The 27,907-nt window shown below is 42.3% G+C and overlaps 2 protein-coding genes across 4 annotated transcripts in view; one reads left to right on the forward strand and one right to left on the reverse strand.

Moving 5' to 3' along the window:
* Positions 1 to 19,011, forward strand: LOC129824857 (hippocalcin-like protein 1). Of its 3 annotated transcripts, none has more exons than XM_055884386.1 (4): positions 1 to 186; positions 7,534 to 8,113; positions 11,893 to 11,998; positions 16,726 to 17,636. In XM_055884386.1, the coding sequence occupies exons 2-4, from the start codon at positions 7,736 to 7,738 to the stop codon at positions 16,779 to 16,781; spliced, it is 540 nt and encodes a 179-aa protein (XP_055740361.1). In that variant the 5' UTR covers positions 1 to 186; positions 7,534 to 7,735; the 3' UTR covers positions 16,782 to 17,636. The 3 variants fall into 3 exon arrangements, with proteins under 3 accessions (XP_055740361.1, XP_055740359.1, XP_055740360.1); XM_055884384.1 differs by having other exon boundaries at positions 7 to 186; positions 17,545 to 19,011; XM_055884385.1 differs by having other exon boundaries at positions 7 to 186; positions 7,540 to 8,113; positions 17,545 to 19,011.
* Positions 18,925 to 27,907, reverse strand: part of LOC129824856 (protein disulfide-isomerase A6-like) — a 14,567-nt gene continuing 5,584 nt past the window's right edge. Inside the window, exons 5-12 of the mRNA XM_055884383.1 lie at positions 26,508 to 26,614; positions 25,624 to 25,881; positions 25,240 to 25,380; positions 21,206 to 21,290; positions 20,962 to 21,034; positions 20,575 to 20,733; positions 20,192 to 20,288; positions 18,925 to 19,783 (exon numbers count right to left, since the gene is read on the reverse strand). Coding sequence (XP_055740358.1) covers positions 19,712 to 19,783; positions 20,192 to 20,288; positions 20,575 to 20,733; positions 20,962 to 21,034; positions 21,206 to 21,290; positions 25,240 to 25,380; positions 25,624 to 25,881; positions 26,508 to 26,614 — 992 coding nt within the window. The 3' untranslated portion in view covers positions 18,925 to 19,711. The remainder of the gene's footprint in view (positions 19,784 to 20,191; positions 20,289 to 20,574; positions 20,734 to 20,961; positions 21,035 to 21,205; positions 21,291 to 25,239; positions 25,381 to 25,623; positions 25,882 to 26,507; positions 26,615 to 27,907) is intronic.

Below are 27,907 nucleotides of genomic sequence, written 5' to 3' on the forward strand. Positions count from 1 at the left end.
GAACGGCCATCCCCCACCAGAGAACTGGGCGAGTCCGGTCAACAGCCGAACAGCCGTGTACGTCGAATCTCTGTAAAATGATGAAACTGCGCTGCATGAAGAACGAGGAATTTTATGCCGATCTCTGAATATATTTGAAAACTTCCTTCAAAGATAGTTGTATAAGGTTGCTTATACCATCTCAAGGTAATTGGGTAACCTTACTTTTGGCCAATAGCTTAAATAGAGTTTTCTATTGAAGCGTTAGAAATAAACGTTAACGGTATTGAACAGCATCTTGGACACGACAGGACTGGATAGCCCTAACCGTCTTCAAAGGATAATACTAGATCGTAAGCCAGGACCATGTATAAAACTTTGATTTTGTTGACAGTTCGATATCTATTTTTGTCGGTTTATGTACTCGATGTTGGTTCAATCAGATGACTAATTTGGCGATGCGTTTACGTGCGTAATTACGCGTCCTTCAGACTAGTTTAAAAAATGGAAACGTTCTTGCCATGGTTAGAAACAGTATCTGATATGCATATGTAGCTTAATTTGGCACAGTGGTGTTTTTGCCTGGAGCAGAGAGAATCTCATATGGGGTTATGGACCAGGAAAATAGAATGGCATATTATCTGTTGTGGCAATTGTCAAAATTTCTGTTGTAGTTTTTTTCAGGAATTATAAACTGATTTATAATCCCAAAATGTGGGAAGATTATGGATGAAGTCAGTGGTGTAGTGGAGGGTAAATGCAGTTTACACACTTTTTAACCTACCGTGTATCCACCTTTTGGGGGAAAATGCTTTGAAAGTAGGCCTATAGGGAGCGTAACTTTTTTTTAAATCCGCGACCGGTGATCAGAGTTTAACCACCTATTTTTTTATACCACTTCACCGATGAAGATTTGTGTCGCATTTCAGCATATATTGTCACAATGTCAATGTGTCATATCCGACAGTGTTTTTTTCAAGTCACTATAATTTATTTGGAGACAGAACAGGTAGAACTTATAGAAATATGCGGTTCTATACGCTCCATTTCTGTCTGCAATGAATTGAACGCTGTGCACCAGTTGGGTAGTTGCTGCTTCTTACCCTTGCACAAACCAGCCTTAGCACTGCTGGTGTTGCCGTGGAGACGGGTGTGTCAAGGGACTATAGGCTACTTCGGATACAGTTGATGGTTTTCTCTGACACTGCCTCAGTAAACCTCACACTCACGGATGGAAGTGAGAATGATTTGGAAATGTCTTTTCTCCTTCTCAACCAAATACTGGGTCACCTTCTTCCCTAGTTTTTCCTCAAAAGTCTCTTCACAGTCAACTTTGATGGAGAGGTGTGACCAAGTCACTTTGAAGTTAATCCTCCATATCAGTGGAGGCTTGGGGAGAACGGCTCATAATAATGCGTAGAATGGCGCTAAAGGAATGGAATAGCATTAAACACATGGAAACCACTCCAGCCGTTACCACGAGCCCGTCCTCCCCAACTAATGTATGCGCGTTAGAATGTTTTAATTATAGCCTATGCCTGGGCTTTTCTCCGTTTTCTTTTACAATTTGTAAAACAATCATATTAAATATTAGCCACTATCGGGAGCTACTGCCAGTAATACCCACATACATTTATAACTGTCACTTTAGTATTAGTTTTCTTCAATTTGCATCCTTCCATTACGTTCCGTTCATCTTTCTTCTGTCACGTCCATGCAAGTTGTTCCTCATGGTCGCTAGAATTAGTGGATCATTTTAAGCTAACATTGTGCAATAATTTGGGATAAGTAGCCATTATGGAACTCAGACCACACGTGGCACGTTAAACCTAGAGCCTGGTTCACGATGACTGGACCGTTGTCACACAGTTCTATGATTAGTGAGAATTAGGGTAGATTTATAGGACTATTGTTCAACCCCTATTGTACAATTTTTTCCACCTTCCAATATTTCATGGCTTGAACTTGAATATGACAAATTTCAGGATGAATCAAACCACTGTATTTCTTTATTCATTAATATATTTTGTATGTCAAGAATCTCCAAACCTGTATTTTTTAAATCTGCAATGTGTAACTTTTTGGGCGACCTGACCAAATTCACATAGAAATGTGAGTTATAGATCTGTCATTCTCATCAAAAGCAAGTCTAAGAAGAAGTAGATTTGTTTTATATGTACATTATTTATATGCTTCCCGTTCTTTTTGTGTCTTTTACTTTCAGGTTTGTATGTAACGGATGTGAAATGGCTAGCGAGTTAGCGCGTACGCGCTACTAGCGTTTCAATCAGTTACGTCACTTGCTCTGAAACCTAGAAGTAGTGTTGCCCCTTGCTCTGCAAGGGCCGCGGCCTTTGCGGAGCGATGGGTAACGATGCTTCGTGGGCGACCGTTGTTGATGTGTGCAGAGGGTCCCTGGTTCGCGCCCGTGTCGGGGCGAGGGGACGGTTTAAAGTTATACTGTTACATGTACACCAGCTTCAAACAGCTAAAAATACGATATTTTTGGTTATGTAAAATATATTACCCTATACTTGCTTGATTTGTCACATAAACTGAAATTAGACAAACTGTTAGAATTTTATCAACCAGGAAATGGCGGGAGCTATTTCTGCATCTTTAATGATTCATACAGTATGTACTTTCCTTACCCTAAAACTTGCCTAAATAATCGACAAGATCAGAGTATTTTTTAAATCTACCAGTTGGTGCTGAAACGGAGACAAAGATGCATAGATGGCATTCTTTCATTGATCCCTATTTTCTGAACCCGTTCTCTCAATGTATTCTAATCTGTCAACAAAATTGTAATTAAATGTACATTGTATTTAAAGGGATGGCGATAAATATACTGAAAACCCTATTGAATGAAAACTCCACGAGAAAATCTGTTGGTCAGCAAGTGGGAGGGTTTTAAGCGATTTAATTACATATATTCAGTGCACTCAAGGTAACCACGCCTGCAAAGCCCGTTACGCACGTTAATGAGGTAAGTCTGAATACCAACTACTGAGAAATGCGTAGGAAAGGCGTGTGTAAGAAAGCCTTAATTTCCTAAGTCGGAATCGGGCCCTAGTAGCCTACACATTACCAATAAAATCCTAGTCCTACATCATTGAAGCACAGTCGGCTTCACAGCACGCTATGGTAATGAGCTTTTCAAAGCCAGAAGGCTGTCAAGTTTAGCCTGTGTACTAGTCTCTTTAGCTAATCCACTCCCTGTACTTCATGTCATTTGCCAAAAAGACTGGCCTATCTGCCATCTTCAAGTATGAACATTATATAATTAATTGAGCTTGAGGAGAACCGAGGATTTGATCCTGATTCGATCACCTTTACAGCTATCCTCCAATCACAACGATTATGCAAATATTTGAACTCTGTATGCTAAGCAACCATTTTTTGTTTGTCCAGATGAAACCAATCTGTCAAAAGTTGATAGCTCATGTCTAAACTCTCAAAGTAAATACATATTGCAATTCCAACCTTTTTAGGAATTTTGAGGCTCCACATGTTTTCATGGAAAATATTAGTTATTTCCAACAACCACTGAGCAACTCCACTGTAAATCCAGCGCATATTGAACGTTGAGATTGCGGAAAGGCCAGTCTCTTTGGAATGTTAGCTAGAGACTGTTACTCAGACTATGTCAAGCTGGGTTCTCTGCCCAAAGCACATCACATGAAACTACGTCATTTGCTTTCCTATCAAGATGCTACCATAAATACAGACGGCCCAAATACTTTCTCAGTTCAATCCATCTCGGCAGCAGTATTCAGCGATGGGAAATATTTTTACATTTACATTTTAGTCATTTAGCAGACGCTCATATCCAGAGCGACTTACAGTAGAGTGCATACATTTTATTACATTTTACATACTGAGACAAGGATATCCCTACCGGCCAAACCCTCCCTAACCCGGACGACGCTATGCCAATTGTGCGTCGCCCCACGGACCTCCCGGTTGCGGCCGGCTGCGATAGAGCCTGGGCACGAACCCAGCCCAGCCTGGGCGCGAACCCAGAGACTCTGGTGGCGCAGCTAGCACTGCGATGCAGTGCCCTAGACCACTGCGCCACCCGGGAGGTCTATGTACATCAAGGGGGTCAAAATGTACATGTTGACCCCCTTGACAGACATCATTAAACGGAGCGCCATTAACAACAATGCTATTCCGGGGGTATGCAGCCGGCTGTTTGTTTTAACTGGTCATCCGGTTGAATGGAGCTAGAGAAATATGGTGCGTTACGTTTGGGGGGGGAATATTTTGACTCTAGTCAGGGTCACCCCTGTCATGTCATGATGTCACTAAGCCTACCTGTAGCCAGGGGATATGTTTAGCATAGCAAAGCTCTAAGGCAACGGTCGCCGATACTGAGGTTAGGGGTTACTAGAGTCATGTTTAATGTATCATTTACTGGACATGACGATTTGTCATATACCTGTCAGTGTGGGAAGATGCGGACACACGCACGCACACAGGCAAACATGCACACTTTTGAGGCTAAAATTAGGTTTATGGGGTTTTCCTGGATGCATGGATTAATTAGCTCTGGCTGCTTGGACACATTAAGGCTAATGATTGCCTTGTGTGATCCTATTGTTGGTGGCATCCAAGGGAAAAACGGTTTGTATGCTTGAGAGTGGAACTTTCGGGGAGTCAGAGGTGGGACAGGGCAAGGACTCCCAGTTGGCCTTTAGGGGAAACACATGTTGTGTGAGTGTGTGGAATCTGGAAGCTGTGTGACACATTCCCATTAGCTAGTGGAAAAAGTGGAACCATAACAGCCATAGTTATTGGGGAAGGGTTGAGAGGGATGGGGGCAGGGCGGATTCTACAGACGACAGTAAGTGGCAGAGCCAGACCGACAAGGGAAAGACTGTTGCAGTGTAACCGAGGGGATAAGCAGATGTTGACTGTGTCCCAAATAGCACCCTATTCTCTATGTAGTGCACTCCTTTTGACCATGGCCCATAGGGCTGAGGAAGGAATCTAGGCTCATTAGGGATAACCTGTTTCACAATCTCAAAACAAAGGCCTAATGGATTTTGGAGTGGAGGTGGAGGTCATATGTGAATTTAGTAAGGCCTGTTCTTTTCCCCCTAACATATACAAAGTGTGGTTCTATCCGCAAATGAAAACACACACTAACCAAACAAAACATTGAATTGAGGGGAAAAGTATAATCTTACCTCAGATAGCGCAACAAACCGTCTGCACGGAATAGGGTCCTACTGTATTTAGGGAGAGAACATTGAAAAGAACAAGGCTATGTCTAACAGAACAAAAATACAGATAGAACCTTATAGTCTCAAGTTCTCTAACACAGTCCAATGCGAACAAACCGCATTGGACTGATGTCGCACTAAACTTGACTTAAGGCAATTTCTCATGGTAAAAGCTGTGTCTGCTCAAGCTTGAATTATTTGTTAAGTGCAGTGCCATTTTGCGCATTACGGTTTGTTTGAATTCTGGCCAAATTCTTTCTATACACAGGAAAACAGGGCTAGATTGCCATCCCAACTGCTGTTCACTGCACTGAATACTTCATTGGAATTGTCAATAGTAGGATAAGGCTCCAGCTATGAAAACATGTCACGGATCCCTCCGGAACTTTCATCACGCACACCTGTCCCCTATTCCCACTGATTAGTATTTGTATATACTGTATGTGCCCTTTGGTTTCCATTGAGCTGTCGTTTATTGAGAACATGTCCGTTGGTGCGTGTGAGTACCTGAAGCTGTGGGGTTTGTGCTCTCGTGCCATTGTGGATTGCGCAGATGATTACGGGTCTCGTCCCGTGTGTTAATCATCGTGCTCGTGTGTTATTTATTCAAGGTATTCCTCGCTCTTTTGTTTTGGGTTACTACCATGTTTTGTATAGTGTTCGTTTGGTCTTCGTCCCCTTGCCTTTACACGGCAAGCCGTAATTTCGGTACAATAAAAAAAACTATTACGCATTCCTGCGTTTGTCTCCCATTTCTTTTTACAAACATATGCCTATCAACCTTGCGGTTATCTTTTGTCCTGCACGGTGTGTGAACCTGCATTGTTATCAAGCATATCTCCATCTTTGAAAATACTACATGCTATTTTTGCAATAGAAATGGAACGCATTATCATACAACTGTATAATAAGCGGTTACTCCATGGGCATCTTTTGGAGTGTAGGCTACTAAGTGTTCTTCTACACAACTTTAAAATTAGAACAACAAACCAGCCATTTCTATCCCACCGGGGATATTCCCCCACTTTTTGGATGTTCTGTGGGTTTGTGTGCAGGGAGAGAATAAATAGCAACGCCCGTGTTTATGTCTGTCCTGGCCCTTGCGGCACATGTGAGATTTATGTGGAAAATTGTCCATGTGAGCATGCGACCCAGTCCAAAGGAGGTGCTGCCAGTTGCATCCTGGTCCTGTTATGCTCTGGGCCAAGGGGTGCGGTCGGGTTCTGGATGGGCGTGTGTGCATTTGTGGCTGTGTGTGTGTGGTGTCTCATTCCCAGCTGTGCACTCCTGTAAACCTGGCAAAACAAGCTGAGGGTGGTGGTGGTGTGTCAGAGGGAGTGTAGGCTACTCCCAGTCCGCGTTCCCCGTTAGAGCTCTCATCTTGCGTTGTATTGCAACTCAGACTGAGGAAACTGCAGGAAATGACATTAAATATTTTGGAGTGTGGACATGACTCTTTCCAAGACGAGAACTTTCTAGAAACCTTTTAGAGCATAGTCACAGACACTAACCGACAATTAGTTGCTGTCCTCCTTTGTCCGCAGCTCCGGGTCTCTGATATAATCTGTCCTGGGCCAATAATCTCAGAGAGGAGAGAGAGAAAGAAAGGCAAACAGAGAGAGAGAGAAAGAGAGGTAAAGCAAGAACAGGGTCACGTGACCGTTTCTCTCTCTGGCCAATAAAAGCTTTATGGGTAAAGCGGAGGGAGTGGAAGTGTTATATAACCTGTCATTAAATGTGTGCCATGATGGTTTTCCCACCTATGTGTTACTTTTCCAGTAACATTTAATACACATACAGCTGGAAACTCATGCCTGTGTGTGTGACTGTCTCCCATGTGGCATCCTAACCTAGTTGCCTGGATTTTCTAATGGTTATCCGAGTTCTGAAGTAACAACCTTAGCTTCTTGTGCCGTGCTGACCTTTTGAGACAAGAGACTGAGTTATTGACGCCTAGAATGGTCCCAGACACTCTCCCTCCACCACTTGGCGAAAGGGTCAATAAATAAATCCTGACAGTGCGAGGGGATGTAAATGATGTCCATGGAGACCAGGCCTCACCCTCGCATGTGGCACTCGGAACATCTCAGTTGTCGTCTTATCAGTTTCACTCTGCCGCTGCTCATAGGCTGTTTAAAGCCTTTACAGTCAAACATTATAATAACCACAATTCAATATGAATCAACATTGGGCTATTTGAAGTGGTTCTTCTACCTCTCGGGTTACAGTACAACGCAACATTCAGATGCGGTTTGGATTAAACCAATTTATCACTTGAGTGTTTTACTTGATGTTCCTAATAAGAGTGTCCAATCTCCCGTAGGAACAGAGGAAGAGGACGCAGATTGAGCAGCCAGCAGACAGACATCGTAAGGAGAGCAGAAGGGGACCTACAGTCCTGCGTGGTGGAGACAAGGTACCAAGACTAATAACAGAGCTGACTGTGAGAGGCTCCACATTTCATTTCACCTTCATTTAACCAGAAAAGGCCCTTGAGGTTTGAAACCCCGTTCCGGAGGGCCATCATGGGGAAACAGAACAGCAAACTGCGCCCTGAAGTGCTGAACGACCTGCGCGAAAACACAGAGTTTTCCGACCATGAGCTCCAGGAGTGGTACCGAGGCTTCCTCAAAGACTGCCCAACGGGCCACCTGACAGTCGACGGGTTCAAGAAGATCTACGCCAACTTCTTCCCGTATGGCGACGCTTCCAAGTTTGCTGAGCACGTCTTCCGGACGTTCGACACCAACAGCGATGCCACCATCGACTTCCGGGAATTCATCATCGCGCTGAGTGTCACATCGCGTGGCGACCTGGAGCAGAAGCTGCGCTGGGCCTTCAGCATGTATGACCTGGATGGGAATGGCTACATCAGCCGGGCTGAGATGCTGGAGATCGTACAGGTGAGATGAGAATGAGTTGGTTCCGGTGGTTCAATGGATTAGAAACTGAGCATGGTGCAGGTATCATTAGGGGTTCGATTCCTGCATGGACAGCATAATATGAATATGTTCACTGTGGATAGTTTACAGTTTTGTAAGTCGCTTGGGATAAAAGTGTTTGCTAACTTCCTGTGGTTGATTTTACAGGTGGATTCAGTCAGAACTCCCTCCAATATGTTCTCTGCTCAGTTCAGCGTCCTATTTTTTACTTTTCTTTGTGTTTAATCTAATGAATGATACGTTCTTTATTACTCACGTCCATGATATCATAAACATATTTTCACCATGGACATTGGCTGCAGCTCATTCTATTTATGTTTCCCTTAATCAACATGGTCATATTTGCTCTCCCCACCACCGTGGCCAGAGCAGCATGTCCCGTATCAGTGTTGACTTAGGCGATTGTGTGTGGTGGTGATACAAGTGAACATATTCTCTTGTTAAAGTCCTCAGACCATTTTTTAAATGCATTTTTATTTCAGCTTTATTTAACCAGGTAGGCTAGACGTTATCATTTACAACTACGACCTGGCCAAGATAAAGCAAAGCAGTGCGATTCAAACACCAACACAGAGTTACACATGGAATAAACAAACGTATAGCCTATAACACAATAGAAAAATCTATATACAGCATGTGAAAATGAGGTAGAATAAGAGAGGTAAAGACAATAAATAGGCTATGGTGGCAAATTAATTACAATATAGCAATTAAACAACGGTAGCATGTGCAGAAGATGAATATGCAAGTAGACTGGGGTGCAAAGGAGCAAGATAAATAAATACAGTATGGGGATGAGGTAGTTGGATGGGCTGTTTACAGATTGGCTATGTACAGGTGCAGTGATCTGTGAGCTGCTCTGACAGCTGGTGCTTAAAACTAGTGAGGGAGATATGAGTCTCCAGCTTCAGTGATTTTTGCAATTTGTTCCAGTCATTGGCAGCAGAGAACTGTAAGGAAGGCGGTCAAACGAGGAATTGGCTTTGGGGGTGATCAGTGAAATATACCTGCTGGAGCGCGTGCTACGGGTGGGTGCTGCTATGGTGACCAGTGAGCTGAGATGCGGCGGGGCTTTACCTAGCAAAGACTTATAGATGACCTGGAGCCAGTGGGTTAGGCGACAAATATGAAGCGAGGGCCAGCCAACGAGAGCACACAGGTCGCAGTGGTGAGTAGTATATGGGGCTTGGTGACAAAACGGATGGCACTGTGATAGACTGCATCCTATTTGCTGAGTAGAGTGTTGGAGGCTATCGAAGGATCGGTAGGATGGTCAGTTTTACGAGGGTATGTTTGGCAGCATGAATGAAGGATGCGTTGTTGCGAAATAGGAAGCCAATTCTAGATTTCATTTTGGATTGGAGATGCTTAATGTGAGTCTCTAAGGAGAGTTTATAGTCTAACCAGATGCCTAGATATTTGTAATTGTCCACATATTCTAAGTCAGAACCTTCCAGAGTAGTGATGCTGGATGGGCGGGCAGGTGCGGGCAGCGATCGGTTGAAGAGCATGCATTTAGTTTTACTTGCATTTCAGAGCAGTTGGAGGCCACAGAAGGAGAGTTGTATGGCATTGAAGCTCGTCTGGAGGTTAGTTAACACAGTGTCCAAAGAAGGGCCAGAGGTATACAGAATGGTGTCGTCTGCGTAGAGGTGGATCAGAGAATCACCAGCAGCAAGAGCGACATCACTGATGTATACAGAGAAAAGAGTCGGCCCGAGAATTGAACCCCGTGGCACCCCCATAGAGACTGCCAGAGGCCCGGACAACAGGAAGCCGATTTTACACACTGAACTCTACCGGAGAAGTAGTTGATGAACCAGGCGAGGCAGTCATTTGAGAAACAAAGGCTGTTGAGTCTGCCGATGAGAATGTGATGATTGACAGAGTCGAAAGCCCTGGCCAGGTCGATGAATATGGCTGCACAGTATTGTCTTTTATCGATGGGGGTTATGATATAGTTTAGGACCTTGAGCGTGGCTGAGGTGCACCCATGACCAGCTCGGAAACCAGATTGCATAGCGGAGAAGGTACGATGGGATTCGAAATGGTCGGTGATCTGTTTGCTAACTTGGCTTTCGAAGACATTAGAAAGGCAGGTTAGTATAGATTTAGGTCTGTACAGTTTGGGTCTAGAGTGTCTCCCCCTTTGAAGAAGGGGATGACCGTGGCAGCTTTCCAATCTTTGGGGATCTCAGACGATACGAAAGAGAGGTTGAACAGGCTAGTAATAGGGGTTGCAACAATTGCGGCGGACAATTCTAGAAAGAGAGGGTCCAGATTGTCTAGCCCAGCTGATTTGTAGGGGTCCAGATTTTGTAGCTCTTTCAGAACATCAGCTATCTGGATTTGGGTGGGCTGTTGACCGGGGTACCGGTAGCCAGGTGGAAAGCATGGCCAGCCATAGAAAAATGCTTATTGAAATTCTCAATTATGGTGGATTTATCGGTGGTGACAGTGTTTCCTAGCCTCAGTGCAGTGGGCAGCTGGGAGGAGGTGCTCTTATTCTCCATGGACTTTACAGTGTCCCAGAACCTTTGGGAGTTTGTGCTACAGGATGCAAATTTCTGTTTGAAAAAGCTAGCCTTTGCTTTCCTAACTGCCTGTGTATATTGGTTCCTAACTTCCCTGAAATGTTGCATATCACGGGGAGCTATTCGATGCTAATGCAGTACGCCACAGGATGTTTTTGTGCTGGTCAAGGGCAGTCAGGTCTGGAGTGAACCAAGGGCTATATCTGTTCCTGGTTCTACATTTTGTTGAATGTGGCATGCTTATTTAAGATGGTATTGAAAGCACTTTTAAAGAATAACCAGGCATCCTCTACTGACGGAAGGAGGTTAATATCCTTCCAGGATACCCGGGCCAGGTCGATTAGAAAGGCCTGCTCGCTGAAGTGTTTTAGGGAGCGTTTGACAGTGATGAGGGGTGGTCGTTGGACCGCAGACACATTACGGATGCATGCAATGAAGCAGTGATCGCTGAGATCCTGGTTGAAGACAGCAGAGGTGTATTTGGAGGGCAGGTTGGTCAGGATGATGTCTATGAGGGTGCCCGTGTTTACGGATTTGGGGTTGTATCAGGTAGGTTCATTGATCATTTGTGTGAGATTGAGGGCATCTAGTTTAGATTGTAGGGCGGCCGGGGTGTTAAGCATGTCCCAGTTTAGGTCACCTAACAGTACGAGCTCTGGAGATAGATGGGGGGAAATCAATTCACATATGGTGTCCAGGGCACAGCTGGTGGCAGAAGGTGGTCTATAACTAGCGGCAACGGTGAGAGACTTGTTTCTGGAAAGGTGGATTTTTATAAATAGAAGATCGAATTGTTTGGGCACAGACCTGGATAGTATGACAGAACTCTGCAGGCTATTTCTGCAGTAGATTGCATCTCTGCCCCCTTTGGCAGTTCTATCTTGTCGGAAAATGTTATAGTTAGGGATGGAAATTTCAGTTCTCGTCTCATTGGTGTTAGGCTCAAATGCCTTGTTTTTTTATAAAGCCAGAGAACCGTGATGAATTTTCCAGGTGGTAACCTGACTGCATAGGTAACTAGGAGAATAGTTACATTCTGACAGAGAATATTGTATTATTTGTTAAAGGCACTATTTGGAAGTTACTTTGTTGTTTAATGGTCATTAGTGGTAGACTGTATACACATTGAAGAATGTTATTTCTAAATGCCTTATGAGCTTAGTGCAACTCTAACTCTGACGCCAAGGTCAATTGTTCTTCCTGCAGGCGATTTACAAGATGGTGTCCTCAGTGATGAAGATGCCAGAAGATGAGTCGACACCGGAGAAACGGACAGATAAGATCTTCAGACAGATGGATGTAGACAATGATGGTGAGTCTTGTTTGTATTTAAACCTCTAATTCGACTTTTTATAGTGACATAAGAATTTACAGTACCAGTTTACATTCCAGCTCGGTAATAACCAGATAAGAACTATGTAGTTACCATGTTGTTTCAACCAATCCTCTTTCCTGACATCCCAACCAGCCCATTGTTGTTACCTGGAAACAGAGATGGTAGTTCTATATAATAACGCTGAACAGTGCTGGAAAATGCAACATTACCTGTTTCTTTTTAGTTCTACCGTTATATCCCTTTAAATATCCCAACCAGCCCATGGTTGTTACCTGGAAATAGTTAAACCATTATACCCCTTCCCCATAGCAAACATAACTTAGCAGTGATATATGTCATTGTAAAGTGACACAAAATTGCTATGACATGACAAACAAAGCACAGTTTACAACCAGGGTCTGGTTTCCCAAAATAATCTTATAGTTAACGATGAACTTTGCCTTAAGATGCTTTTGGGAAACCGGGCCCTTGGAATGCCGAGTTGGATGATCGTTCAAAACGATGTTTCCCAGTTTGAGCTCGTTTATTTTTTTTTAAACAGTGTCGCTAGAACACGTTTATGTAAATTTCATGAATCCTTTCCTAATGTTGTGATTTTAGCGAATTAGAGGTTATGTAAGGGATAATCAACAAGGGGCTATGCGATCTCTGGAAAATAATGAACAACGTGGAAGGGTGTAGCGCGTCGTGGAACTTACCTTCCATAGAGCTGCATTATTTTCCAGAGAACATCAAGAGGCCCGAGTTGATTATCTCTTTAATATCAGGCTATAATTTAACACATTTTCCACTAGAAATGTGTTCATTTGCAGGTAGAAATGTGTTCAACATCCACGGAAGTAGCTAGCAAGTTTACTTGATTGCAACAGTAGCTAGTTGCCTTGTTAACCAAACAATCAGACTTGCTAGTTTAGCTAATTAAACCATCAGTCTTAGCTTGCTAATATGAACATTTTATTCAGCTATGCCAGTAATGTTTTCAATTCGACTTTTGCTTTCAAAGCAGCTTAAACGTAAAACATGTAAGAACTATAGCCAGTGACACATTCAATACCACCTTGCACACTCTTGCCTGCATGTAGGGTGTAATCATTACAACAGTTGCAAATGAGAGTTTCTATTGGACAAATTAAAGTTTATCCCCATTTCATTCTGTTTGCTTCCATTTAAGAAATGTTTTTCAACAGAATTGGTGGAATGAATACACCCCTGATCATACGCAACCACACTTTCATGGCAGCCACATACAAACAGCATGATCACTTTTCTTGTTCTATAATTCCTTCTTGCATCTACGCGCTCTGCTCCTCTCACCTTTTCTCTTTGCTTGTGGACTTCAGTGCAAAACACATCAGTTGTCTGTGACCAGGCAAAAAAAATATTCCAAGCAAAACCTTCATATCATAACCGCTAAACACTTCACACAGCCATATTTAGCTAACGTCATAGTCAACATAGCTACTAGAGCTAACACGTTAGTAAACCCGCTATAATCATTGCAATAAAATGCAAATGAATTACTTAAAAATCATACAATGGGATTTTCTGGATGTTTGTTTTAGATTCTGTCTCTCACAGTTGAAGTGTACCTATGATAAAAATTACAGACATCTACATGCTTTGTAAGTAGGAAAACCTGCAAAATTGTCAGTGTATCAAATATTTGTTCTCCCCACTGTACATATAACTTACTGCACTAGCAGTGTAGATTTTCAAAAGCTACAAATGACTGGAGGCCTGTGCTAAACAATGCTACAACCATTACCTTCTAAACCTTCTAAGCTAACAGTAGCTGAAACCCACTAGCTTAGAGCTAGCTAGCGCTTAGGAAAGCTGCAATTGGTTAGCATAAAGGTAACAAAATTATTTTTGTTTTTTACAAATATCAACACTTTAACACATCTTCTCGTTACATCACATATTTACATATATTCCCTGAACTAAACTGAACCTTCATTCATAGAAAATAAAACAAATAGGAGCTAAAACGTTGTTGAAAAAAGTTTGGGGATCATCTTAATCCCTTATTTTACATGTAAACCATTAGCAACCTAGCCAACCTCCATTACTTACGATGGGGAAAATACCAACCAGTTTTTCACTCAATAAAAACTCCCTCCAAATGCCTTCAAACGTCACCAAACTCATGGACTACACCTTTTTGGTTACTACATGATTCCATGTGTGTTATTTCATAGTTTTGATGTCTTCACTATTATTCTACAACGTAGAAAATAGTAAAATAAAGAAAAACCCTGAAATGAGTAGGTGTCCAAAAGGCTGACTTTTTTATTTCTATTTGTAGGATATTTACATTAACCTCATAACCTAGAACAATTTGATGTCATTGGGACCACCTCAAATTGTTTGAGGATCAAACACTGTCAATTAGTCTACTAGCCATGTTAGCTAACTTTCTTATTTCATTTGGGTCTGTAGGTTTCAGGAAATGAAAGTTACAGATGTTTAACTTAGGGATAGACCCATTCTTTTCAATTTTTGCCTAAAATGACACACCCAAATCTAACTGCCTGTAGCTCAGGCCCTGAAACAAGGATATGCATATTCTTGGTACCATTTGAAAGGAAACACTTTGAAGTTTGTGGAAATGAGAATTGAATGTAGGAGAATATAACACGATAGATCTGGTAGAAGAAAATACAAAGAAAAAAACTAACCTTTTTGTATTTTTGTAGTACCATCATCTCTAAAATGCAAGTGAAAGGTCACAAATCTAGAAATGACTCTGTGTGTCTGGGATGGTGACCACAAGAGGGCAGCAGTGTATGTGCAAAGTTTCAGACTGATAACTTGAAGAATGCGCAAGCTACATGACATTTAGTATGAAGTCACCCAGGTGTCCTTCACAATTTGCCCAAATGTACCCAAGTGGCCGAATTGGTAAATTGATACATTTTCAAGAACATAACTATGGAAAACATACAAAAATGCTATCCTAATAAAAAATCTAAGTTTACACACTCCCAGGAATGTCAAAAATGATGGATCATTAGCTTCCCTACATAAAATGTACTAACAGGAGACCCGACAATAATGCTAATCCAATGTCTCCAAACACAGAAGTGAAATATTTAAGATAAGGGCCAAGTTAGCAGCCAACACTGATCTAATGTCATAAGTGAACACACCACAAACACAAAGTAAAAATAAATACAAATAAGAATAACATTTACATATATTTACAATGACTGTACTTACAACACGCCCTCTTTGACGTTAGTCTGTACCACTAAAGAAATTAGTAAAAACTCAAGTTTATTACTTACTATATTGAACCTTTATTTTGGCAATACATCAAATAAACAACAACACATCTATAAACATATATTATATTGAGTGGAGAACACTGTGGTGAAGGTTTGTACCAATTATTATAATTAATTTTTTAAAGGAGCAATATCCAGTTGCTACATCCATGTTTTGGCTTATAAATTAATGATATTTACCAATTGATTCCTGAAGAATATAACTTAGAAATGCCTCATGAGCCTAGTTCAAGTGTCGTATCCCATCAGAAACGAAAATAAGCTTGTTTTACTCCCATGTTGGTAAACATAATAAATGTAAACAAATACTTTATAGCCTCATAAAAAAAAAAAAACTATAACATTGATATCATGGGGGGGGGGGGGGGGTTACATCATGTCACTGAATGTCACTTGTCATATCTTGTGCATATACACTACTGGGAATTTGTCCTTTGGTCTGGAGTCCAAATTGGAGATTTTTGGTTTCAACCGCCATGTCTTTGTGAGACGCGGTATGGGTGAACGGATGATCTCTCCATGTGTATTTCCCACCGTAAAGCATGGAGGATGAGGTGTGATGGTGTGGGGGTGCTTTGCTGGTGACACTGTCTGTAATTTATTTAGAATTCAAGGCACACTTAACCAGCATGGCTACCACAGCATTCTGCAGTGAAACGCCATCCCAACTGGTTAGGGCTTAGTGGGACAATCATTTGTTTCTCAACAGGACAATGACCCAACACCCCTCCAGGCTGTGTAAGGGCTAATTTACCATGAAGGAGAGTGATGGAGCGCTGCATCAGATTACCTGTTCTCCACAATCCCCGACCTCAACTCAATTGAGATGGTTTGGATGAGTCAGACCGCAGAGTGAAGGAAAAGCAGCCAACAAGTGCTCAGCATATGTGGGAACTCCTTCAAGACTGTTGGAAAATAATTCCAGGTGAAGCTGGTTGAGAGAATGCCAAGAGTGTGCAAAGCTGTCATCAAGGCAAAGGGTGGCTATTTGAAGAATCTCAAACATAAAATATATTTTGATTTGTTTAACACTTTTTTGGTTACTACATGTGTTATTTCATAGTCTTGATGTCTTCACTATTATTGTACAATGTAGAAAATAGTAAAAATAAAGAAAAACCCTTGAACTACTTTTGACCCGTAGTGTACACTGAGTATCCAAAACAAGAACACCTTATCTTGACCATGACAGACTGACCAGGTGAAAGTTATGATTCCTTATTGATGTCACTTGTTAAATCCACTTCAATCAGTGTAGATAAAGGGGAGGAGACAGGTTAAAGAAGGATTGAGACAACTGAGACATGGACTGTGTATTTATGCCATTCAAGAAAAAAGATTTAAGTGCCTTTGAATGGGGTATGGTAGTATGGGCCTGGCACACCTGTTTGACTCTGGGTTTTTCACACTCAACAGTTTCCAGTGTATATCAAGAATGCAACACCATCCGAAGGAAATCCAGCCAACTGTGACAAGCATTGGAGTCAACATGGGCCAGCAACCCTGTGGAACACTTTTGACATCTTGTAGAGTTCATGCCCTGACCAATTGATGCTGTTCTTAGGGCAAAGGGGGTGGGTGCAACTTAATATTAGGAAGATGTTCCTAAAGTTTGGTATACAGAGTGTATTGTGTCAATAAAGAACCATATTGTCAACTGGGCTTTATCAAGCCATAGCAATTTTGTGTCATTGTACAAGGACATACAGTGCATTTGGAAAGTATTCAGACACCTTCACTTTTTCCAGTTTTTGTTACGTTACAGCCTTATTCTAAAATTGATTAAACTAACATTTTCCTCATAAATCTACACACAACACCCCATAATGACAAAGCAAAAACAGTTTTTTAGAAATGTTTGGAAATGTATTAAAAATAAAAAACAGAAATAGCTTATTTACATAAGTATTCAGACCCTTAGCTATGAGACTCGAAATGGAGCTCAGGTGCATCCTGTAACTAGGCCACTCAAGAACATTCAATGTGTACTAGCTAATTACCTAGTAAATACATAGTTATTCCCGAGCTGGAACATAAAGTGGCACTGAATTTAGTGTAAACTTGAGTCCACTGTCAAAACCCTAAGCCTATATTGTCTTGAAGGGGTATTTCACTTGGGCTCTTATATGACATTTCTGGTGTCCTCGTTCAAATTTTTTTGCCTGCTGCTATGCAAAATGAGATTGATGTTCATAGTTTGTGTGTTGCTAACTAGGGGTCTCTTCTGGACTGCAGGCAAACTCTCTCTGGAGGAGTTCATCAAAGGTGCCAAGAGTGACCCTTCAATCGTCCGGCTCCTGCAATCTGACCAGGGAACCTCTCGCTAGTTCTTAAGACAAATGGACAGCCACACAGTCCTGAACACAGGAAAGCAGACAGATGGAGCCTGTATCATCCCCCATCCAACACACACAGTTCACACGAGAAAGAGGTGGAAGAGGTTCAGTTGTCGTTACAACACCCATACCTTATTCCACGTATTAGATTAGTTTACATTAGCAGTAGTTCCCTAGCCTGATCCCAGATCTGTTTGCATGGAGTTGACAAGACAGCACAAACAGATCTGGGACCAGACTAGCAGTTTCCCATATCCCAAATGCAGCGGTCTGAAAAATGCTTCCTACAGCGAATAATGTTCTCCGTTATGAAACATCCCATTCTGCATTCACAGTACCACTGATAAGACTCTTACATTTCCTTGCAAATGTTTAAATGCGTAAGGTTTTATTTTTCACTTGCCTTACTTCAGTCAAAGTGAAGTGCCATATCTTAATATTTGTACTGAATGTATTACACATGGATGTGTTACGGTAAGAAGAAATAACCCAAACTAATATTTTGTATATTAACCATCCTGAGTCTCATTGCAACCTTTACTGTAAATGTAATATTAGCTATTAACACAAGAGTTGTTCGCAATGTACAGGTATTTTGAAAATTAACTTTTTATTGCCCCCAACTGTACAGGCAGTTTCAGTGTATTAAAACCAGTATCTTGTCATCTTTTGCAGTCACTGGTTTGTTTAACTCCAGAGGATCAACTCATTTCCAATAAGGAAACACTGGGGATACGCACCCCGAAGACTACACTACAAATGGGTGCGTTGTTTTTAGCTTGGTCCACCAGAAGCATCAGAAGACAAGAAAAAAATAAACATAAGCAATTATCAGTTGTATTCACTTTAAGACACACGTCTTTGTGCTAGAAGTAGACTTGTAATGTAAAGAGATTATGCAACACAAGCCTCGGTGAAATGCTGCTTCTGGTTTCTGTAGCTAGCGTGTCCATTACGGGCGACTAAAGTCCAAAAAACAGATATGCAAGGTTTGCAGTCTAGTTTCAGGGTTAGAGATTCACTACGGCCATGGCTGTGAATGACCTCTATCCCTGTAGAGTTAAACAAACCAGTATCTGCAAAACATGACAAGATACTGATTTTAATACACTGGAACTGCCTGTACAGTTGGGGGCAATAAAAACGTATTTTTCAAAATACCTGTGCTACAGCAATGGTACATTGTTAAAGTGAAAAACTCAATTATTTTGTGTTCCTAGCTAAAATTACATTTACAGTAAAGCTTGTCGTTTCCCAACACAGAATACACATACATGGATAATGATGAAACAGTATTCTCTTTTTATTTTGTAACAAAAACTGAATTTTGTTTCACAATCTAAATAAAGTTGTGTAAGAAAAACAAGTCGTCCCACGGTATTGCCCTTTGTCCTGCGCAGACACTGACGTGATCATCGACAGAATAAAATAAAAATACGACAACTAAATCCCCAAAATATAAAAAAATCACAACAGGCCGGGCATGAAAGTGAAATCGGATACAACCATGTCTGATTAGCTTGGCGTCAGAGTGGCGAAACAAGGAATAGGGGACGGTTGCAGAAAGGAATGTTCCAACTGGACAGCCATATTCAGAAACCCCTTAACTCTTTCCAAAAAGGTAGGGCCTGCATAATTAATGCGGTGACTAATATTCAGCAGGTCTGTGAGGCGGAGTCTTACAGACATCGACGGCTCATAAGGTATTTTACCTATACAGGCGTTGTAAGATCTGGTAATATCTAAGCAGTGGAACTCGGCCGATGTGAGAAGCTGCACGTGTCTTTCTGACCCTGTTCAATTCACAGGAAGTTGGTGGCCTCTAAAATGGGGGAGAACGGGTTCATAGTAATGGTTGGAACGTTAGAAGTTGAATGGTATCGAACTCAAACACATGGTTGTAACGTTACAGCTATTATTATGAGCCAACCTCCCCTTGATTTTATCTTCTGGGGTATTTCAGTAACAGGGCGACCCAGTCTCCAACTTGCTCCACAGGAGAGGAGAGACTGGCCACGCCGAGGTAGACCAGACAGACAAGATGTCATTAAACCGGAACGCTGGGCTCACAACTCGTCCTTGCCAAAGTTGTCGTCTAGGTCCACGTCACTCAGGTCGTAGTCATCCTCCACGGGAAGCTGGGGATAAAAGAGGAGAGGATTGAGGACTGGGCAGGCAAACAATATAACATATTCATTAGAAACCAAACGTAAGAAAGTGAACCAAAACGGGGTGGGGTTAACTTTTTGGTGCAACTTATTCTGTTCCCAAATGTTCCCAATGATGTGCACAAATGAATACGACCCTGTGGTGTATTCAGTGGGGTGAAACTATTCTCTTGGACATACCATCATATCGGTTCTACACCATTTCTATCTGGATGTTCTGTAACGTTACATCGTCATGAACTGGCCCGAGGCAAGACTTGGGTAAAGCCCTTCTTCACTATTTAAAAAGAAAAGCTCAAATCACCTCGTCCAGCCAAAACTGTATTACGGTACGAGGACCGCCGCATCTCATCCACCCTGTGACCTTTGACCACTCACCTCTCCGTCTTTGCCGTCCCAGGCCTCGACAGCGTTGATATTAGGCAAAGCCCCGCCCCCGACGGTAGCAGTGGAGCCGCGGCCTACAGACAGATCCCTAAAAAAAATATATATATATAATATTATTATTATTATTTTTTTATCCTTAGAATGATACTGTACCACACCCGATTAGCTGCTCACCAGGACCCTAATTAGCTAAATCAAGTTGGAGCAAAAGCCTTCAGACCCAGTAGCTCTCCAAGAAGAGGGTTGGGTATGGACTACGTCCCAAATGGCACCCTATTAAAGTAGTGCCTCATATAGGGAATAGGGTGCCATTTAGGACGTATCCGTGGTCTATACTATACTGTGTAAAACACTAAATGAGAGGGCGCCCCTACCTGAGGAACTCGTGAATGCCAGTCTCGCTGAACGAGCCCTTGAGCAGGGCGAACTTCATCTTGCGGGCGTTGATGGCCGCCATGGCAGGGTAGCCGAACCCTCCGATGCCCAGCGACGCCTCCAGATCCATCTGAACACCAGCCTCAGTCCACAGCCAGCTAGAGAGAGAGAGAGAAGACTTGCATTGCTAATCAAACTAAACGGATTAAGTTATACTGGGTTCAATGAATTCATCCACAGTCAGATCAAAATCATTCACACAGACTGTTGTGTGCGTTTAAGACAAACTGCATTGGCTAATCCACAACTCCTATTGAGTACTAATATAGGATAAAATAACTCAAGTCGGTGATGTGTTCAAATGCAGGCTCTTTCTATATACTGACCCCCACATCTTCTTCTTGTACTTCTCTGCCATCTTCATCATCACCTCCAGGTAGCCATTCCTGCCTGCTGCACCTGCAACGAGGCAAGAGGAAAGAAAGGGACAGGTCAGTCTTGTACAGATCCAAAACGGCAAAAATCAATGAACCGTCATGAGGTACAACCCCACGTGCCATATCAAACAGGCTGAGAATATAAGCATGAACGTGATCAGGGGACTAACTGAAGAGAGTAGTTCCATCTAACCTGTGTCCAGGATGTGGGGCAGCACAGCGATGACACAGAGCTGGTAATCGTCGCACGTCTTCTTCAGGACATCTGCGTTAAGGATCTGAGAGAGTCACACACACACACACACACACACACACATTCAGAATTTAAGTCTGTCAGAAGAAAAACACACTAAAGGTCAAAGTTAGATGTCTTCTATTTAAAATATGTTTTTATTCTATTTAAACTTTCAGCTGGAAAGCATAAAACAATGAGGGTGTAACGGTTCACCAAACCCACGGTTCAGTACTTTGATGTTTTGGGGGTCACGGTTCGGGTGCGGTACAGCGGTTAAATGAAATTCCAACAGTTATTGTTGTTTATTTGGCTAAATTAAAAAGCACCCTACTTGTGGCCCAAGTACAGTTTCTGTGACATCATTCACAAAGTCACCGGCATTGTCTGTTGTGACAGGGGTCGTTAAATTGGCCTCTGTTGAAGTGTAAAAAGTTGGACCCGTTCCGAAATGGACGGCGGGCTTTCCCACGAGAACAAGTATGCATTTATACATTTTTCAATATAGAGAGACCCGTTCCGAACAGGCCCGAGGACGACCAGTTCCGTATAGACGTGGTCGGATCAGAGTGAGGGAAGCAGCAGAAGAGTCCATTTGTAAGCTACTTTATTAACCAGAGCTAATACAGCGCGAGGGAGAGCAGGCAGAGGGGCCTTGCGGTGTGTGTGTGTGTACTGTGAGCGAGTGAAACAAGAGCAAGGAGGGAGGGAGAGGCAGCAACCAACTGATCCGACTTGCGCTAGTAGACTAACTTCTAGCTTGTCATAGCTAGGTTATTTATCATCCAATATGCTTACGTAGTACCGGTTGACTAAATCAAACTGAGAAAACTAGCTATTTTAGCAACTAGCTTAAGTTAGCCGGGCTAATTTAATATTCAAGCACTTTCTTCCTGTCCTACAGTTAAATAACACTTACATTCAAATGACTGAATAGCAGCCTATCTGTTGGCTATTGTTTGTTGTAGCGTATACTTCTCATGACTTTTTATTCAATCTCCTAACTTGCTTTGCGACACACGGAGGAGGCTCTATGATTGAAATTGAGAAATTCAATAAGCATTTTTCTACGGCTAGCCATGCTGTTGACATCTAGAGGAAGCCGTAGGAAGTGCAACATGACCAATATCCCACTGTGTATTCGATAGGGGCAGCGTTAAAAAACTACAAACCTCAGATTTCCCACTTCCTGGTTGGATCTTTTCTCAGGTTTTTGCTTGTCATATGAGTTCTGTTATACTCACAGACATCATTCAAACAGTTTTAGAAACTTCAGCGTGTTTTCTATCCAATAATACTACTAATATGCATATATTAGCATCTGGGACTAAGTAGCAGGCAGTTTACTCTGGGCACGCTATTCACCCAAAAGTGAAAGTGCTGCCCCCTATCCCAGAGAAGTTTAAGGAGAGGTTTATCTAAAGTTCCATGTATAATACTTGTATCTTTTATCAATGTTTATTATGAGTATTTCTGTAAATTGATGTGGCACTCTGCAAAATCACCGGATGTTTTGGAGGTAAAATATTACTGAACATAACGCGCCAATGTAAACTAAGATTTTTGGATATAAATATGAACTTTATCGAACAAAACATACATGTATTGTGTAACATGAAGTCCTATGAGTGTCATCTGATGAAAATCAAAGGTTAGTGATTAATTTGATCTATATTTCTGCTTTTTGTGACTCCTCTCTTTGGCTGGAAAAATGGCTGTGTTTTTCTGTGAATAGGTGCTGACCTAACAATGATATGTTGTGCTTTCGTCGTAAAGCCTTTTGGAAATCGGACACTGTGGTGGGATTAACAAGTTTATCTTTAAAATGGTGTAAAATACTTGTATGTCTGAGGAATTTTATTATGAGATTTCTGTTGTTTTGAATTTGGCGCCCTGCACTTTCACTGGCTGTTGTCATACCGATCCCGTTAACGGGATCCCAGCCATAAGAAGTTTTAAGCATCTTCAATCCAAAATTAAATCTAGAATCGGCTTCCTATTTTGCAACAACGCATCCTTCACTCATGCAGCCACACATACCCTCGTAAAACTGACCATCCTACCGATCCTCGACTTCGGCGATGTCATCTACAAAATAGCCTCCAACACTCTACTCAACAAATTGGATGCAGTCTGTCACCAAAGCCCCATATACTACCCATCAGTACGACCTGTACGCTCTCGATGGCCGGCCCTCGTTTCATACTCGCCGCCAAACCCACTGGCTGCAGGTCATCTACAAGTCTCTGCTAGGTAAAGCCCCGCCTTATCTCAGCTCACTGGTCACAATAGCAGCACCCACCCGTTTCACACACTACAGCAGGTATATCTCACTGGTCACCCCCAAAGCCAATTCTTCCTTTGGCCGCCTTTCCTTCCAGCTCTCTGCTGCCAATGACTGGAACGAACTGCAAAAATCACTGAAGCCAGAAACTCATATCTCCCGCACTTGCTTTAAGCACCAGCTGCCAGAGCAGCTCACAGATCACTGCACCTGTACATAGCCCATCCAACTACCTCAACCCCATACTATATTTATTTATTTATCTTGCTCCTTTGCACCCCAGTATCTCTACTTGCACATTCATCTTCTGCACATCTACCATTCCAGTGTTTAATTGCTATATTGTAATTACGTCACCACCATGGCCCATTTATTGCCTTTACCTCCCTTATCCTACCTCTACTGTATTATTGACTGTATGTTTGTGTATTCCATGTGTAACTCTGTGTTGTTGTATGTGTCGAACTGCTTTGCTTTATCTTGGCCAGGTCGCAGTTGTAAATGAGAACTTGTTCTCAACTTGCCTACTTGGTTAAATAAAGGTGAAAAAAATAAAATAAAAATGACTGTAGTGGCACTTCGATGACTTGTGATTGGCGACAACAACAAGCTGCATAGGCTATTCTCGTTGAGCAGTGGAGAACATACTATTAACTTATCTACAACTCTGTCCATCGCCACTGTAATCGACTGTGCAGCCAAAAATGTTCCTAAAAGGGTGGTAGGGTTAGGGGAAAATAATAAAGGACAATCAAATTATTATTTTTTTAATATGGGGGATTGGGAATGATGCAGACAATGACATTGATGGAAGGCACAACCTGCGATATTAAAGCTGATCTACCCCCTAAAAAAATATATGTTCCCAAATATGGATTTTTAAACAATGATGTAGGATCCTCTCCAATTCTGGTTTATCGATCCCACCATCTACTGGTCCCGGTTGCACCTCACAAAGGAATAGTTTGAAATCACCAATTAAGATTATAATTTTGATTACAATGTGCGCATAGGCTGTAGTTGTTTTAACAATGTTTTCAGCTCAGAATTTACTCATGAGGCAATGGCATACAACGCAGAGTAGGCATAGCCTATAGGCCTGGTGTTTAGATTTATATACTGAACAATAATATAAATGCAACATGTAACGTGTTGGTCCCATGTTTCATGAGCTGAAATCAAAGATCCCAGAACTGTTCTGAAAGCAAAAAAAGCATTGTACACAATGTGTTTACATCCCTGTTAGTGAGAATTTCTCCTTTGCCTGCCAAGATAATCCATCCACCTGACAGGTGTGGTTTATCAAGAAACTGATTAAAAAGCATGATCCTTAGACAGGTGCATCATGATCCTTAAGACAGGTGCCGGAAGGTTTACTTGGCTCATCGCACTCTAGCGACTCCTTGTGGCGGGCAGTGCGCCTGCAGGTTGACTTCGGTTGTCAGTTGATTCCTCCGATACATCGGTGCGGCTGGCTTCCGGGTTAAGCGAGAGGGTGTTAAGAAGCGCAGTTTGGCGGGTCACGTTTTTTCGGAGGACGCATGACTCGACCTTCGCCTCTACCGAGCCCATTGGAGAGTTGCAGCGATGAGACAAGATCATAATCACGAAATTGTGTAGGAAATAAAAAAATATATAAATTTGTTTTTATGCTCTCCATCAGAGTAAATTATCTTATTGTACATGCAGACACGGACTCGCAGACACGAACCTCGAGCAGCTCCGGAGGAGCTGCATTGTCGGAGAACAGCTCCAGAGCCCCGGCAATGATGTCACCTCGGGTCCTCCCCCCCTGGTAGTCCTCAGGCTCCTCCCCCTTCTTGAAGATCTTAATGGTGGGAAATCCACGGATCTGCAGATACGGAGAGAGAAACAGGACAAACCTCAGTCCATGGCCACGTTCAGTTGGCAAACTTGGTGGAAAATTGCCGATAGAGATGTCATGAATAGGCGGACGCGATTCCTTCATTTCTAGATCTTTCGTTCCATCTAAGCTTTCTGCTGTTGTGTACAGATGAACAGACAGACATCAGTGGTGAGGCTACACTGATAGTATCTGACTGGTGTGATGTTTTGGTGGGTGTTTCCTGCTCACCCCATAGCGGCTGGCCAGACCTTGGTGCACGGTGGCATCCACTGCTCCAAGGTGGACCTTGTCCTTGGTCTGCTCCTTGACGGCCGAGGCTGCAGCCGCCCACTCAGGCTCCAGGCTCTTGCAGTGGCCACACCAAGGGGCAAAGAACTCCACTAGCCACACTTCACCACTGTTCAGAACCAGCCGGTCAAAGTTGTCGTCGGTCAGCTCCACAACATCTTTCTTACTGCCGCCACCGCCACCACCACCGCCTCCACTCTAGAGAAAGACAACCACGAAGATACGTTAACTTAGACGTACCGCTTACACTCTGCTCAAAATATACAGTGCCTTCCGTAATTATTGGGACAGGGACACGTTGTTGTTTTGGCTCTGTCCTCCAGCACTTTGGATTTCAACTGACACAATGACTGAGGTTAAAGTGCAGACTGTCAGCTTTAATTTGAGGGTATGTTCATCCATATACAGGTGAGCCATTTAAAAATTACAGCACTTTCTGTACATAATCCCCCAATTTTAGGGGACCAAAAGAATTGGGACAAATTCACATATGTGTATTAAAGTAGTCAAAAGTGTAGTATTTGGTCCCATATTCCTAGCGAGCAACAATTACATCAAGCTTGTGACTGACTCTAGAATCTCGTGAAATGCATTTGCTGTTTGTTTTGGTTGTGTTTAGAAACATCTTCTATTCTTATTTACAATAATAGTGACTCCAAAATGACACATGTACCATTCATTTCTTGGGCACAAAAAAAGTGTGTAGAGTTTGTCACGGAAAACAACAATCTGTTATTATTGGACGAGATCAGATAGTAACTCCCCATTTCTAAACATTTTCTTCCTACTTAACATGACCCAGCCTAGGTGTAAGTAGTAGTTACCTGTCTACTGTAGTCAGAGCCACCCGACCTGCCACTCATCCTGTCCTTCACCAGAGTGTGAAGAGCATTCAGGGCCCCGTCCACAATGGCCTGGCTATTGCGCCCACCTGAGGGAGGGAGGGAGAAAGATTATTAACACCACTGTTTCCTAAACGCCCCACAGTTTGGAAACCACTGCACTAGACACCAAAATAAATAAAACGGACCAAAATAGGGACGATAAACTAAACTTGCTTTAGTTTTCCGTTGCAAAACCTTTTGCTATGGGTGTGCACTAATGAATACAAACCCAGGGTTGTGTTCATTAGGCACGAAACGGAAGAAAATGGGACTGAAACAGGGAGGGACTACCTTTTTATTTATTTATTTTATTTTTTATTTATTTTATTTTTATTTAACCTTTATTTAACCAGGTAGGCAAATTGAGAACACGTTCTCATTTACAATTGCGACCTGGCCAAGATAAAGCAAAGCAGTTCGACACATACAACAACACATAGTTACACATGGAGTAAAAACAAACATATAGTCAATAATACAGTGAAAAAGATAAAAAAATAAGTCTATATACAATGTGAGCAAGTGAGGTGAGATAAGGGAGGTGAAGGCAAACAGATATATGTATAAATAAATAAAAATATAAAAAGGCCATGGAGGCGAAGTGAGTACAACACAGCAAGTAAAATAAAAACTAAAAAAAAACACTGGAATGGTTGGTTTGCATTGGAAGAAAGTGCAAAGTAGAGACAGAAATAATGGGGTGCAAAGGAGCAAAATAAATTAATAAATAAATACAGTAGGTAAAGAGGTAGTTGTTTGGGCTAAATTGTAGATGGGTTATGTACAGGTGCAGTAATCTATGAGCTGCTCTGACAGCTGGTGCTTAAAGCTAGTGAGGGAGATAGGCGTTTCCAGTTTCAGAGATTTTTGTAGTTCGTTCCAGTCATTGGCAGCAGAGAACTGGAAGGAGAGGCGTCCAAAGGAAGAATTGGTTTTGGGGGTGACTAGAGAGATATACCTGCTGGAGCGCGTGCTACGGGTAGGTGCTGCTATGGTGACCAGCGAGCTGAGATAAGGGGGGACTTTACCTAGCAGGGTCTTGTAGATGACCTGGAACCAATGGGTTTGGCGACGAGTATGAAGCGAGGGCCAGCCAACGAGAGTGTACAGGTCGCAGTGGTGGGTAGTATATGGGGCTTTGGTGACAAAACGGATGGCACTGTGATAGACTGCATCCAATTTATTGAGTAGGGTTTTGGAGGCTATTTTGTAAATGACATCACCGAAGTCGAGGATTGGTAGGATGGTCAGTTTTACAAGGGTATGTTTGGCAGCATGAGTAAAGGATGCTTTGTTGCGGAATAGGAAGCCAATTCTAGATTTGACTTTGGATTGGAGAT

The sequence above is a fragment of the Salvelinus fontinalis genome, chromosome 27 (genome assembly GCF_029448725.1).
Source record: "Salvelinus fontinalis isolate EN_2023a chromosome 27, ASM2944872v1, whole genome shotgun sequence".
In the NCBI taxonomy this organism is placed as follows: domain Eukaryota; kingdom Metazoa; phylum Chordata; class Actinopteri; order Salmoniformes; family Salmonidae; genus Salvelinus; species Salvelinus fontinalis.

What these genes read in the sequence shown, in the direction of transcription:
- LOC129824857 (XM_055884384.1), top strand. Translation starts at nt 7,736, where the DNA reads ATGGGGAAACAGAACAGCAAACTGCGCCCTGAAGTGCTGAACGACCTG. An exon ending in AGATGCTGGAGATCGTACAG is followed by an intron (nt 8,114 to 11,892) that starts GTGAGATGAGAA and finishes TTCTTCCTGCAG; the next exon opens with GCGATTTACAAGATGGTGTC. An exon ending in GATGGATGTAGACAATGATG is followed by an intron (nt 11,999 to 17,544) that starts GTGAGTCTTGTT and finishes TCTGGACTGCAG; the next exon opens with GCAAACTCTCTCTGGAGGAG.